The sequence below is a fragment of the Tetrao urogallus genome, assembly GCF_951394365.1.
Source record: "Tetrao urogallus genome assembly, chromosome: 7".
Lineage (NCBI taxonomy): Eukaryota > Metazoa > Chordata > Aves > Galliformes > Phasianidae > Tetrao > Tetrao urogallus.
The window spans coordinates 27,224,464-27,237,643 of record NC_136820.1 but is presented as its reverse complement, the minus strand read 5'-3'; the positions used below and the strand labels follow the sequence as shown (position 1 = coordinate 27,237,643).

The following is a 13,180-nucleotide window of genomic DNA, read 5'->3' as shown; positions in this document are numbered from 1 at the left end:
GCATTATGCTCAAAATCTTTCATGGCTACATTTAATTCGCTATTTTCCCAGTGCACATTAGCTGTTTGTTAATGGAAAAGAATCACTTGATAATAGAGCAGCAGCTATTGTGTCTTATCATTAACTATGGGACTTTTTACTGGAAACCAAATCATCATCATAAAATTCAAATAAACATTTCACAAAGATCATCGTGGAGGATGTATTATATTAAACCCATCTGAAAAGAAATTCTCTGAGGTGTGTTTCATAGGCACTTGCTTCCCAATTTTTTCCATTAGTGTCGAGATTCAAGCCACAGCAAGAGCCTTTAAGCTGGTTCCTCAGCTCAATTAGGGAAATGTCTGGATAATAACTCCAATGGTGCCTTTCTCTGTGACTTCCATGGGAAATTTTGACCACTCTTTGGCTTATCACAAGTCTAATGATCTCCTGATTAATGAACAGAAGTCTTTGTGTTGGCTGATAGATATCTCACAGTCTAAGTGCACCAGAGGATGGGATCTGTGCAGTGAGGATGGAGTGGACATTCAATGCAGATGCCTTGTGCCCGTGCACAATCTCACATACTTATTTGCAATATAAAATATAAATATTAACTCACTAATATTGTGAGAAGACATTTGCTTTTGTTTCTGTTGCAGAAGCAGGGTTTTTTTTTTGCAGACTTGAGGACATTTTACTATGTTCTGAGGCACACATATAGGGCAGGGAGCAGGTAGCAGCTCCAGCTGCTCCGAAGTTGAGATGTGGCCCTTCCTGCCCTACCTCCTACTGCCCCTTCATGAGTAAAATCAACTCAGAAACTCTCTCTAGGAATCAGTTTTCCTCATTAGACATGAAATATGCTCACTTTCTGAAAAGCCCATAGTGTAGTGTCCAGGTACTGCAGGTCAAAGAAAGATTAAGCAGTCAATCTGTTTTAGAAACAGAAAGAGAAAAGTGAGCTTGCCCTATTAGTCATTTCTCCACCCCCACCCAAACTATCAGATAAGTCTGATATAAAGTGCTTGAATTCATTACCATTTCCGAAGAATAGAGGATACTGAAACACATTCCTTTCAATTTTCCATCTCTTGCTGTCTCTGACGAAGGAAAATCCTTGTAATTTCATAGGTGAAGCTATAGTTACATCCATTCTGATGAACCATTGGATTACAGAACAGACAGAACTTGCCAGTTCAAACATATTATACTGATCATACATAGCTCAGACTCCTGGCTGATAGAACTTTAGATGAAGCCGGGAGCTCTGCTACTTCTGTAAAACATGAAGTTTTCAAAAAGACTGTAGATGTGGCACTGAGGGACATGGGTCAGTGGACATGGTGGATGGTTGGACACAATGATCTTGGTGGGCTTTTACAACTTCAGTGATTCTGTGACACTCGCAGGATCGCCAGGCCTAGTGTGATATACCTGGCCTCTTGGTCTGTGGTCATTACGTTAAACAGAAACAGCATAAGGAAAGAACAAAACAAAACAATTTTCCATCAATGCTTTTCAAAGTTCACCTAATAAAGAGAACACTGCAAAGCTGCAACAAGAGAACCTGATAGTTTGGGTTCCTCAGAGTTGCTGAAGTGTCATTTTAGTCACTTGATAATGAGCAGAAGGATGAGCACTCACATTGCCCATGCTGGGTGTGCCATCAGAGGTGCCCAGTAGGGGCCTGGGGTGCATATGGTCCCTGGTCTGCTCCAGGCCTCCCAGTTCAGACAGAATATTGGGAAAAATTTCTTCTGAGAAAGAGTATAGAGGCAGTGGAACAAGATGCCCAGGGAGGTGGTGGAGTCATCATCCCCAGGGATGTTTAACAACCACACAGATGTGGCACTGAGGGACATGATTAGTGGGCATGGTGGAGATGGGCTGGAGTTGGACAGGATGATGTTTGTGGTCTTTTCCAACCTTAATGATTCTATGACTATATGTTCCTCAGCCACTGCATTGGGCAGCCCCTGTTGGCTATGGAGGAGCTGCATCCTTCCTCCCTGATGTGCTGAATCCTGGGGGCACCCCCAGTGTTGGGAAGAGGCTAATGCCAGGCTGCGTTTGGGGAAATACTTCAGGAACTGGGGAGTGTTTCTGTCGAACAAGGAGGCCTGGAGTTAGTCACACCTTTATTTAACAGATGAAGTGCTGGGTCCCCAGTTGGCCCCACAGTTACCTCCCAATTAATTGTCCTTGAAGAGGAGGTTTAGCACCTCAGCGGAGCACCTTGCAGCAAGCAGAGGGACAGTACCAGGGAGCTGATTTCAGCACCCGAGAAACGTTTTCTTGCTCAGAAGCGCTGTAAGCTCCAAACAGCACAGAGCGCCCGATGCTGTGCTATGGGATGGCCGCAGGCAGGGAGCCCGTCCTGGGGAGGCAGGGAAAGCGTTTGTCCCATCGGAGCAGCCAGAACCTGCGCAACTGCTCCGTTGCCCGCATCCCCGCCGCGCCGGTGGCAGCCCGGACCTGCACTGGGGTGGCCGCGGAGATCCGCGCGTCCCATCACTGCCCGCCCTCCTTCAGCGGAGGTGAGGAGCTGTTCTCCCGTCGGAACGGGCTGAGGGGGAAGAGAAAAGCGGTGGTGCCCTCTCCCTACACCCTCCCCCTACACCCGCTCCCTGTGCCCGCAGTCTGTGTCCGCTCCCTATATCCCCTGCTCCGACCGGTCGGGGGGAGCGGCCCCGGGCAGCCCCGGGAGGCGCGGCGGGAGCTGGGGGCGGGGGCTGCCGGCCGGGGCGGGGGCTGGCGCGGGGCTGGGATGATAAAAGCGGGGGTAATTGCATTTAGGCAAATGAGGCAGTCTCGGCCCTCCCCGTCGCCAGGTCTATAAAGTGCGGAGCGCTTCCGCGGGCGGCCAATGCGCGGCGAGCAGCGCTCGGCTCCCGCTGCGAACGGTGCGTGTCCGTCTGTCCGTCCGTCCGTTCGTCTGTCAGTGTGTGCCTGAAGGCGTAAGAGTGCGTGTCTGTGTGCTTGTGGGGGTACGTGCTTGTGGACTTCTGTGGGTGTATGTCTGTATGATGTGTCGGGCTGTATAGGAGAAAGAGTGCCTGCGTGTCTTGTGCGTTCACACCTGTGTGCTGCATGCGCAAGCCTGGCTAAGGGTGTATTTGGTGGTGTGTGTGAGCATCCCTGGACAGAGTGCGTGTGGAGAGCTGTGTGTGTGCAGCTTGTGTGTCACGGGTGAGCTTATAACTAGACCTACATGTACATGGCTATGTGTGCATAAATGTGAGGGTGTATTCAGATGCACAAACATCTGTATGTGAAGGTGTGTGCCCATGTAGCTCTGTGCTTTGGTCTGAGGATGGGTGCACCTTGGTGTGTGTCTGCATGCTGTGGTGCCCAGCTGCAGGGTTTATGCACACCCAGGGCAGCAGGCGTGTGTCTGTGTGTGTGATCTGTCCCTGAATGTGTAGGTGTGCAGGTTACCCTGCAGGCACTTACCCTGCACCCCACAGGACATCAAGGCGGCCATGAGGCTCCCGCTGGCTTTCACCGTGCTGCTGCTGGCCTCTGCACAGGCACTGGCTGATGAGATGGCAGCTCCCGATGACCTCAGCTACTGGGCAGACTGGGCCGATGGTGAGCAGAAGGTGAGTGCTGAGGCTGAGGGCTGGGTGAGTGCTGGGGGTGCTGGGACTGTGCTGAGTGCCGTGCTGTCACCCCACAGGAGGAGCTGCCGCTTCCTCTGGAGCACTTTCTGCAGAGGATGGCAAGGAGACCCCGGCCCCAGCAGTTCTTCGGCCTCATGGGCAAGCGGGATGCGGGTGAGCCAGACAAGGGCACCCCTGCATGCTGTGCCAGCATCCATCCGCACCCCAAAGAGGTCCCCTTCCCTTCTCACTTTGTTTTTCTCCAGAGTTTTTTTGTTGCTTGTTCAAGCTTAGTATAAGATAAACCCCCAGTCAGAAAGGAACGGGTTTCAGGCTAAACTGCTGAGTACACACAGTAAGGAGTATGTTGGCATCAGATTTTGTTGTCTCTTCAAAGAGAAATGCAATTGTAAACATCACCTTAATTTTCCTTATGTCTCTGGAGCGTGCTTGGTGTCATTTCTGTATTTGGTGCTTTAAAATAATGCAGTAACATCGTATATGTTTGCCTGTTTGTGGTCTTTTTTTTTTTTTTTTTTTAAATTACTCTTCCCTTTTTTTTCCTTTCCTTTCTCCTCCAACCAGGATATGGCCAGATCTCCCACAAAAGTAAGTTAAAAAATGTAAATATTTTAAATACTCATGTGAAGATGCTCTGATGGAGAACTGCATGTTTCAAGTTGCAGGTGTGGCTGAGTTTAGCTGAGGAATGGCAGCACCAGAGGTGGATCACTGCTCCACCCCACGGTCATGTCTCAAACCTGTACTCAATATGAGTCGCCACTCGCTGGGAGATCTCAATCCACATTAAAGTGAGGATGCTGCAGCTCTTAATTTCTCAGGGGGCTCTGTAAACCTTTCTTAGAAGCGAGGCAGGCTTGCTGCCAGGTTCAGAGAGCAACAATTAAGACAGCAAACTCTGGAAGATTAGAATTGTGAATTCCCAAATCCCTGAGCATGATTCCAGGGATAAGTGAGATGCCGTGAGGTGCTCCCTGTGCTGTCTGGGTTTCAGTCAGCCCTACTGACAGCAGGACTGGCTGCTGATCTGCCCTACAAACAGGAGCAGCCAACAGAAGCAGTGTGCATTCCTTGCTTTGTGCCTGTGCCACACTGAGTGGGAGGTGGTGTCAGCAGTGTGCTGTATCCTGCTTGTGCACAAGGACAGGTGTATTCTCTATCTAAAGATGCTTAAATAGGATCTGAAGACCTAATCAGCTTAAAAATTATTTTCTTACTTTGTGAGACCTCCTCTGCCCACACAGAGGTCAATAAGTTCTCTGTTCATCACTGGATTTTGTCACTGGAAGACCAATTACAGAGTCAAACATCCTGCTGGCTAAAGTAAAAAAAAACCTGCAGCCTTCTGAAGCTGCTTCAGCACCTGCGAGGTCTGAAATTGTTCCTCTGGGCCTGTAGATGAAGTAGCCAGGCAAAATTCTTCCCAAAGAGAAATCTCTGTTTGCCTCAGAAGTCAGCTTAGAGAAAGAAGAATGGCTCCTTTTCCATCCTTACCTGAACTACAGCTGTTGCCACATCTGATACGTGCCAGAGGCCAAAAGCTGGAGTAATTTATCCTCTACAAATCCAGTGGCTTGAGGAGTGCTCAGTGGAACAGGAAGGTAATAAATATTCCACAAATAGAGCCTGGCTGTCTGACTTAGACACGGCCAGACAGCATCGCACTGGTTCCATCTCTAGTAAGGCTCTGCCTGGTTGGTGAGGAGGGTTTAACACCTACAGGTAGAGTAGGTGTATCATACAGATGAAAGCTCTGCCAGGACGCTGCCTTTGACAAGACCGACAAAACTGTATCGGGAAATGAGTAAGAATCAGTTACTGGTTGTTGCTTTTCTGTCATATTTAAACAAAGAAAAGAAGTAACGCATCTCAATCTGAGTCAGTAACCAATATTTGTTCTCCGTGCTCTGAGAGTGGCATGAAAAATGAGTATGTGAGATGAATGATTTTGAAGTCTGTGTCTTCTTTCCTTGTAGAATGCATTGTCTTAAGAACCCTCCTATTTAAAATGTATTAAAACACCCCCAAATATATTTTTTCAGGGCATAAAACAGACTCCTTTGTTGGACTTATGGGCAAAAGATCTTTAAGTTCTGGTACGTATGTGACTGAATCAGTAATACACAGCTGCTTAACTCTGTTGCCCCTGTTCTCACCCATGGGCTGGTAGAAGAGAGCTCTCTGAGAAGGGACTGGGGCTTTCTGAATCCGCATGTGTCAGGGTGCCCCTGGCCCTGCTTTCTGGTGTGGCTGGACCTGCTGCTGGCTGCCACCAAGCTGGTGAATTAAGGTGATGGTCCCCAGGGCGCTTCCCTCACTCCCCTGTCCTTTCCAGTGTGTGTTCTTGTCTTCAAGGTGCTATGACAAGGAAGCGACATTTCACTGATGCATCAGGGAAAAAAAAATCAGAGGCTGAAAACATGAACCTATTTCAACTTGCACTTCAATTCCAGGTCTCCCAGATAAAGGGATATTCTCTTTGTCTCTGCAGATTACTCTTGCTCAGATTTGGAGCAGGAGGTGAAAGAGCAGAGCTTTGCAATTGGCAGCATCTAACTCTGCAGGTGTAGCTGTTAAACATTCTGGGTTTTAATTTTACCCACAAAATGGAAAAAGCTACAAACAAACACTTAAATCCCTGAATAAATGCTGTGAATTTCTACTATTTTCCCATAGCCTTCCTCCCTTACATGCATGAGCCTGTAGGTGATTCTGGGCTGCCAGAAGCTCCAGCTCTGCTGTGGGGCTGCGATGAAAAAATCATAAAGCCACAAATGCTTTAAATAAAGCCATCATGAGCCATAAAGCATCAGTTAATTCCCTAGTATAGGAATTTTTAAAAAAAAAGAATGAAAAAAAACCCCAAGCCCTAATGCCCATTTCATGTCTCTGAAATAGTTTCCTCTGTTTTGTTAAATGGATGATAAAAGTTAAATTACTAGCTGACACCTTTATATTATGTGGATACATGCTGTGATCTATATTCTGCAATTATGATTGTCAGGAACTTTTATTTTCAATTAATCCCCGTTCAGACTAGTAATATTGCTCTCTGCATCATCTTGCAAATTGCTATGTATCATGAATAATTTCGTACAATTTTATCTGCGGTGGCAATAGCTATTAAATACATAATACCTGTAAATATCTCTGCTATCATAAAAGTAAATAGCCTGGAAGTAACAAATGGGGTTTTGTAATCCCAATGGAATCATTTGTGTGAGTATAAGGATGCAGTATACAGCAAATGTTTGAAAACGGCAAAGATTTGATTGCTTTGATTTCAAAATTTCTGGCATAGTTGGAGTACTGTGCTGTGGTATTTAAGTATTTATCTGTAACAAAGGGAAATAATGAGGTTTTACCCTGCTGAGCTGTGGCTGACGTGAAAAACCACACCTCACTGTGATGGTGACACTCAGAAGTGGCAGCTCCTGCAGCACATCGTGCTGAATGCCCCCAGGCTTGCAGGGTGCTCATGCACGCCAGGCTTGCGCTCTGCAGTGCTTCCTTGGGGTCACAGCAGAGGTGACCAGCTCTGCCTGCTGAGGTCAGGCCCTGCCCAGAAGTGCTCTGCAGAGCTCCCTCATGTTAGAGCAGCAAGGAGGAAAGCTCTCCCACCACTGCTGAGTGCTGTTTTTGACTGGACTGCTATAGGTGGCAGTTGCCCATGGGGTGCTCTGGGTTTAGCCTAGCTTCTGCTGCAGCCTTCGGTACAAGTTATGGCTGTGCGTACGGGCTGGAGGCAAGGAAGGTTTATGCTGGGAACAGGAGGTGGGAATGTCAGTGCAGAAAGTCTTAGATTCAGGCATTGATTTCAGTGCTCAAGTCCCCTCTTCATAATGAAATACTCGAAGATGAAAAGGTTCTGAGCTAAGAGTACTTCAGGCAGCTCATAGATGAGAAGCAAAAGGCACAGACCCTCAGCATCCTGAAGGATTACATGTTCTGAGGGGCAGAACCAAATTAAGCAGCTGGGGGCTGTGCCAGGACCCCACATCTCTGTTAGCAGCAGCCTCTGAGCAGCTCTGTGGGGCAGGAGCATCACTGGGAGGTGGGGAACCTTGGAGTTCTCATGGAGCTGCAGCCTCCCTGCTCCCTGCCTGCAGGTGCCATGTGGGCTGTGGGATTATGTGTGGCTGTTCAATGTGTCTCATGCTTTTCTGCTTCTTGCAGGGTCCTCTGAAAGGAGCATAGCACAGAATTACGAGCGAAGGCGTAAATGATACATTCCCGCGCGTTATTTATTAAACTTTATTTGTTCCAATGGCCAATGCGGTGTAATATAAACCGACCACTGTATGGAATAATTATTTATTTAACAATACTAAATGGTTTTGCGTTGTTTGGTTTTTGTTTTTGTTTTTTTGAGTTAGACATTCAATAAGATGATTATTTTTCATGTAGTGGCAGCGACACATGTTGCATAGGAGCATTGGGTCCTGGAAGGACATCTCCTTCAGGACCAGTGACCTTGGTGACGTCTCACAACAAAGCACATTGTTCAATATGACCTGTAGAGTTATGTTCACCAATCAGAGGTTCTTTTATTCATCAAAAGTGAGTCTGTATCAGCTTCACAACCATGCAGAACAGAGCTGATGTACAGTCTAGTGCCTCGATTTGTTTTCATGGTTTATAATGTACTGTAATTTCTGTATCAAAATATATTTGTATCATTGCAGCATGTTTTACGTTTTCTGACTACATATCTATATATTTTAAAAAGGTGGGAGGGGTAAGGTTTGAATGTGAATCCGAAGTCTTCATTTCGTAGCCTGGAATTTTATGATAGTAACATTTTAAATAAACTCTGCTCTGGGGATTTTGCAACATACTTCCTTTGGTGATAGTGATGGCGTTATTTCCAGAATGAGACACAGATCCAAGAAACTGATCTCAGACTAGAATGCACTGCAGCATAATGACTTCCTTTTGCAGGAAGGCTGTGGGCCTCCTCCTGTAGGGCTGGTGAAAGCTTTGGGGGATTTGCTACTGGAGGCAGCAGCTCTGGGTCACTCAAGGTGCCACCCCTATGGAATCCAAAGTCTGCGCTGGCTGAGTGAGAAGGGCCCACTGTGTCCTCCAGTTCATTTGCTGGATTTCATCCACTATTGTCTGTTATTTGAAAGCCAAGCTTTTAATAAATTGTAGCCCTCTGATTCACAATAAAAACACCTGTTGACTTGGACCAATGCAATGTAAGAGAAAAACATGTGGGTATAATTACCTTTTTAATTAAAATGTCTGGTTACTATATTTCCAGACAGTCCCAAAATGCTACATTCACCTCACCAGCTGCCAAAGCATCTGGAGATCTATTTTTTTTCCATCTGCTAAAAGCTATCATTCTCTGTTGCCTTCATTCAAGCCTTCATTGTAGACCAACCAGCAGTAAAAACATAGTCTATACAAGCTGAATTTCAAAATAAGCAGTACAAAAGGATTAACTAGTTGTTGTTTTCCATTTTTGAAGTGAACTCAGCAAAATCAATTTTCAAGTTTATCTGAGACATTCCCACAGCTGTACCTATTAACAGCGCTGATGGACATAGGCCCTTCCTTCTGCTGTATATTGATGAGATTCCCCCAGAGCCTCCTCTTCCCCAGACTGAACAGTCCCTGCTCTCTCAGCCTCTCCTCACAGCACAGATGTTCCAGTCGCTCCATCATGTTGGTGAGCCATCCTCAGACTCTGCAGTGCCCAGGTCTCTCCTGCACTGAGGAGCCCAGAACTGGACCCAGCATTGCAGGTGTGGTCTCACTGACACTCAGTGAGGGGCTGTGTTGGCTCCCGCTGAGCTCAGTGAGCAGGGGAAGCTGTGCTGAGCTGCAAGCACTGCTGAGGGAGCACAGCCATATGCACGTGTGCGCTGAGTAATGCTCAGTGAAGGAGGAAGAACAAATAGCCCCAGACAGCAGGGAGGGTGAGTCTCATACATGTGGAGGGCAGCACAGGTGTTAGTTAACAGCATCCAGCAGAGGTAAGGCCTGAATCTTCTGGTGGAACCATTTTCCCTGGAAGGAAAAGCTGACCCTTCAGCTTCACAAACCCTCCTGTTATATGGATCCCTGCAGAATGCTTATCGACATTTGAAACAGCTTGTCTTCATTTCTGATAGCATAATAAAGCAAGGTTTGAGCTAATTCTCGTTTTGAACAAGAAAACTGGCATTGATGTCTATGCTTGCACAGAAACACATTCCCAGGTACAAATAAAACAACCACACAACATAAGACAGGGACAGAAACACTCCACCTAACTCCGCCAGCAGCAAAAAAATGGGTAGCATTTCAGGGCAGTTTCCCCAGATTGAGAAGGAGCATTTGGGAGCATGTTTGGAGCAGCAGCCCATCCCTGCAGTGTGCAGGGAGGACATGCTTCACTTCAGTGATGCTCTGGAGGATGAGAAAGAGGAGGAGGGGAAGATTCCTGTTTCCCTCCGGTGTTCTGCCCGTGCTCATCTCACTCCCATCAGGGTCCTCCTGATGCTACAAGGCAAAAGTGCAAATTCACAGCCTAATTCTTATGCCTTTATTCCTGCTTTTATTAGAAACAATATAGTTTATGCGTTATTGAGAGCTAAAACTTCAGACGTACTTTTTAATCACTTGTCTTAATCTCCCTTGTGAGGCAGTTCTCTCCCTTAGCTTTTAAATACTTTTACGTGACAGACAGCATTGTAGCCCCAGGCCACCTGCGTGTTCAGCCCCACAACTCAACTGCAAGTTCTGGGAGGGTTTCACTGAGCCCCCACTGCTCTGTCACTTCCAGCCACATCCATGACACAGGCAGAGCCGTTCCTGTTTGTAACAGCCTGACATCATCGGTGAAGCTACAGTATGGCATCAATCAGTGAAATGGGAGCAAGCTTTTAGAAAAAAAATATTGAAAATCTGTCTAGGAAGTCAGCACAGAAAGCAATCCCAGAGTGATGCTGGTAATTGTCCCACAGGGGAGGTGCTGCAGGCAGTTTGACATTGCAGGCACCTTCAAAGCACTCTGCCTCCTTTTTGCTTCTATTTTCCCCCAGAAATACATCGTACACATGCTTTATGGCTGGTGGCTGCTCACTTGCTGCCCACCAGCGCAACTTTGTGTCCCGTATCCCAGTTCCTTCTGGCTCCCCCATATTTGCTGGTTCTGAACCGGGAAGCAGCTCCTCACTTCCATCATCACAGTTATTTAAGGCATAGAGTAAAACCTAAATGATTAATGTTGCAACAAGTTAACACTTGGCTGAAGTAAGACCCTATCGGCAATCCCCATGGAGGCTATAGTTGGTAATGTCTCTCTCACACACAAATGCACTCCCCTCCCAGGCAGGGGATGCTGAACCCACACTCTCAGCAGCCTGCCTTGAAACGTGACCCAGAAGACAGTCAGCTCCATCCATCACCACCACTGCTCTGCTGTATTGAGGCTGTTTTCCCACTGTGCAGACGTGGCAAAATTCACTGCAGAAGACTGCCAGGGGTCTGCCCCTGCCTGCAGCTCACACCAGGGTAGCTTGGGTCTCGCAACACTTGCCCACCCAGCTGCCACTAGCGAGTCCTTTGTTGCTGTCCTGTAAGGCTGCTGGCTTTCAGTACAGTCCTAAGCAAAAGAAGAGGAAGAATCTGGAAATGTCTGAGCGGAGTGATCCCTGCAGAGGAGCCCAGTCCCCAGATATTGTTAGGTGGAGCAGAGTAGCACCAAGAGTTGTTTTTTAAATTATTCATGTGATTCTTAAAAATGCTGTTTTTTCCAGACTAAGCCAATAAGAGCTCCTTCAGAGCTACCAAGAACCATTATCTATATGAAGACTTTGTCCCTGTATGTACCTAAACTATAGCTCAGATAACTGCTTCAGCATAAAGAGAACTGTGCAAGTCCCTCTGCGAACTTTGTTATAGACCAAATTTTCCTGAGCTATTCCCATAGCCACAATATTGTAGACTTTGTTAATGAACATTGCCAGTATGCTAGGACAGGAGCATACAGCAGCTCTTTCCCCAGGGCGTTGCCACACTACTCTGCCAGGATGCAGCTGCCTGTGGGACTGCACACAGTGTGGTGTCCTCTTGCTATCTACAGAATGGTGCACTTCCCCTTATAAGAAACAGTTGATACCTGAAGGGTAGGTTTGTGTTTGTTTTTGTTTTGCTGTCAGCAAGTGTACAGAGTGCTCGAATCTATCTACATCCTTCAGGGACACTATGTAGACCCTCTTCACATTACTCTCAGTGTTTCTGCAAGAGCACAGACTGAGACATTTGTCAACAGGAGGGGCATCTGGAATCTGTGGAATTCACAGAACCACAGAATCGCAGAATCACAGGGGTTGGAAGGGTCCTCAAGTGATCATCATGTCCAACCTCCCTGCTAAACAGTTACCCTACAACAGGTTGCATAGGCGGGCGTCCAGATAGGTCTTGAATACCTCCACTGAAGGAGACTCCATAGCCTCTCTGGGCAGCCTGTTCCAGTGCTGCATCACCCTTACTGGAAAGAAGTTCTTCTTTATGATCTTCCTGTGTTCAGGCTTTAGGCCATTACTCCTTGTCTTGTAGTTACACACCACCAAGGAGAGCCTCAGCCATTTCTCTCTCACCTCCTTTTAGATATTTATGAAGATATTGATATTTATTTCATAGAATCACAGGATGGTTGGGTTGGAAGGGTTTTAAGATCATCTAGTTCCTACCCTTTACCTACAGGCAGGGACACCTCCCTATGGATCAGGTTGCTCAGAGCCCCATCCAGCCTGGCCTTGCATGCTTCCAGGGAGGAGGCATTCACAACCTCTCAGGGCAACCTGTTGCAGTGTCTCACCACCTTCACAGTAAAGAATTTCTTCCTACATGCCCTTACAAAAAGTCCCTCCCCAGCTTTTCTGTAGGCCCCCTTCAGGCCACTATAAGGTCCCCCTGGAGCCTTCTCTTTTCCAGGATGAAGAGCCCCAGGTCTCTCAGCCTGTCCCTGTGGGGTAGGTGCTCCCAAAAGGCACAAGCACAGTGTAGAAAAGTACTACAATTCAAGCAACATCCTCCAGAAGAAAACCTTGCTTGGATAAGACATTCCTTTGTTGCTGAAGGAACAAACACATACAACAGGGCTACATTAAGACTTCATTTCAAAGCAGAAGTTAAACATTGAACCTCTCTGATAACAGATTTTCTGAGTGAAAAATGGGCTATAGTTATACCTTTTCAGTTATATGATGGGCACAACTGCAAAATTAAGTTTTCAGGATGATAAAAAAGCAATATTTTAAGAAACATTTTGCATATACCTGCAGTTATTTAAAGGTGAAACATTTTGCTTATGCACTTAGCTGTTTTTTTAATTGCTCACAGGATGTACCCATGCACTTGAGATTATGTTAATAGCTGTACATCATGCAGCTGAGGAAATTATGTTGCTTGCTGTTTCATTTTTCTTACAGCTTTTGTTTGTGAGACGCATCAAACGGTGCAATACTGGGACTCCACGCAGAAAAAGAGCTGCTGTTTGTTCTCATTAAGGCCTGCAGGGCAGCCCATGCTCAGTCCTCCCTGTGCTGTGCTCCCAGCTGCAGCCCAAGCAGCCT

The 13,180-nt window shown here is 46.7% G+C and overlaps 1 protein-coding gene across 1 annotated transcript; it reads left to right on the top strand.

The window, feature by feature from the left end:
- Positions 1–2,851: 2,851 nt before the first annotated feature.
- TAC1 (tachykinin precursor 1) lies at positions 2,852–7,834 on the top strand (the record flags this gene model as incomplete). Its single annotated transcript, XM_079538113.1, is given in 7 exon segments — positions 2,852–2,929; positions 2,931–2,948; positions 3,453–3,587; positions 3,665–3,761; positions 4,173–4,196; positions 5,651–5,704; positions 7,785–7,834. Coding segments are annotated over 7 exon segments (456 nt in total).
- Positions 7,835–13,180: the final 5,346 nt, after the last annotated feature.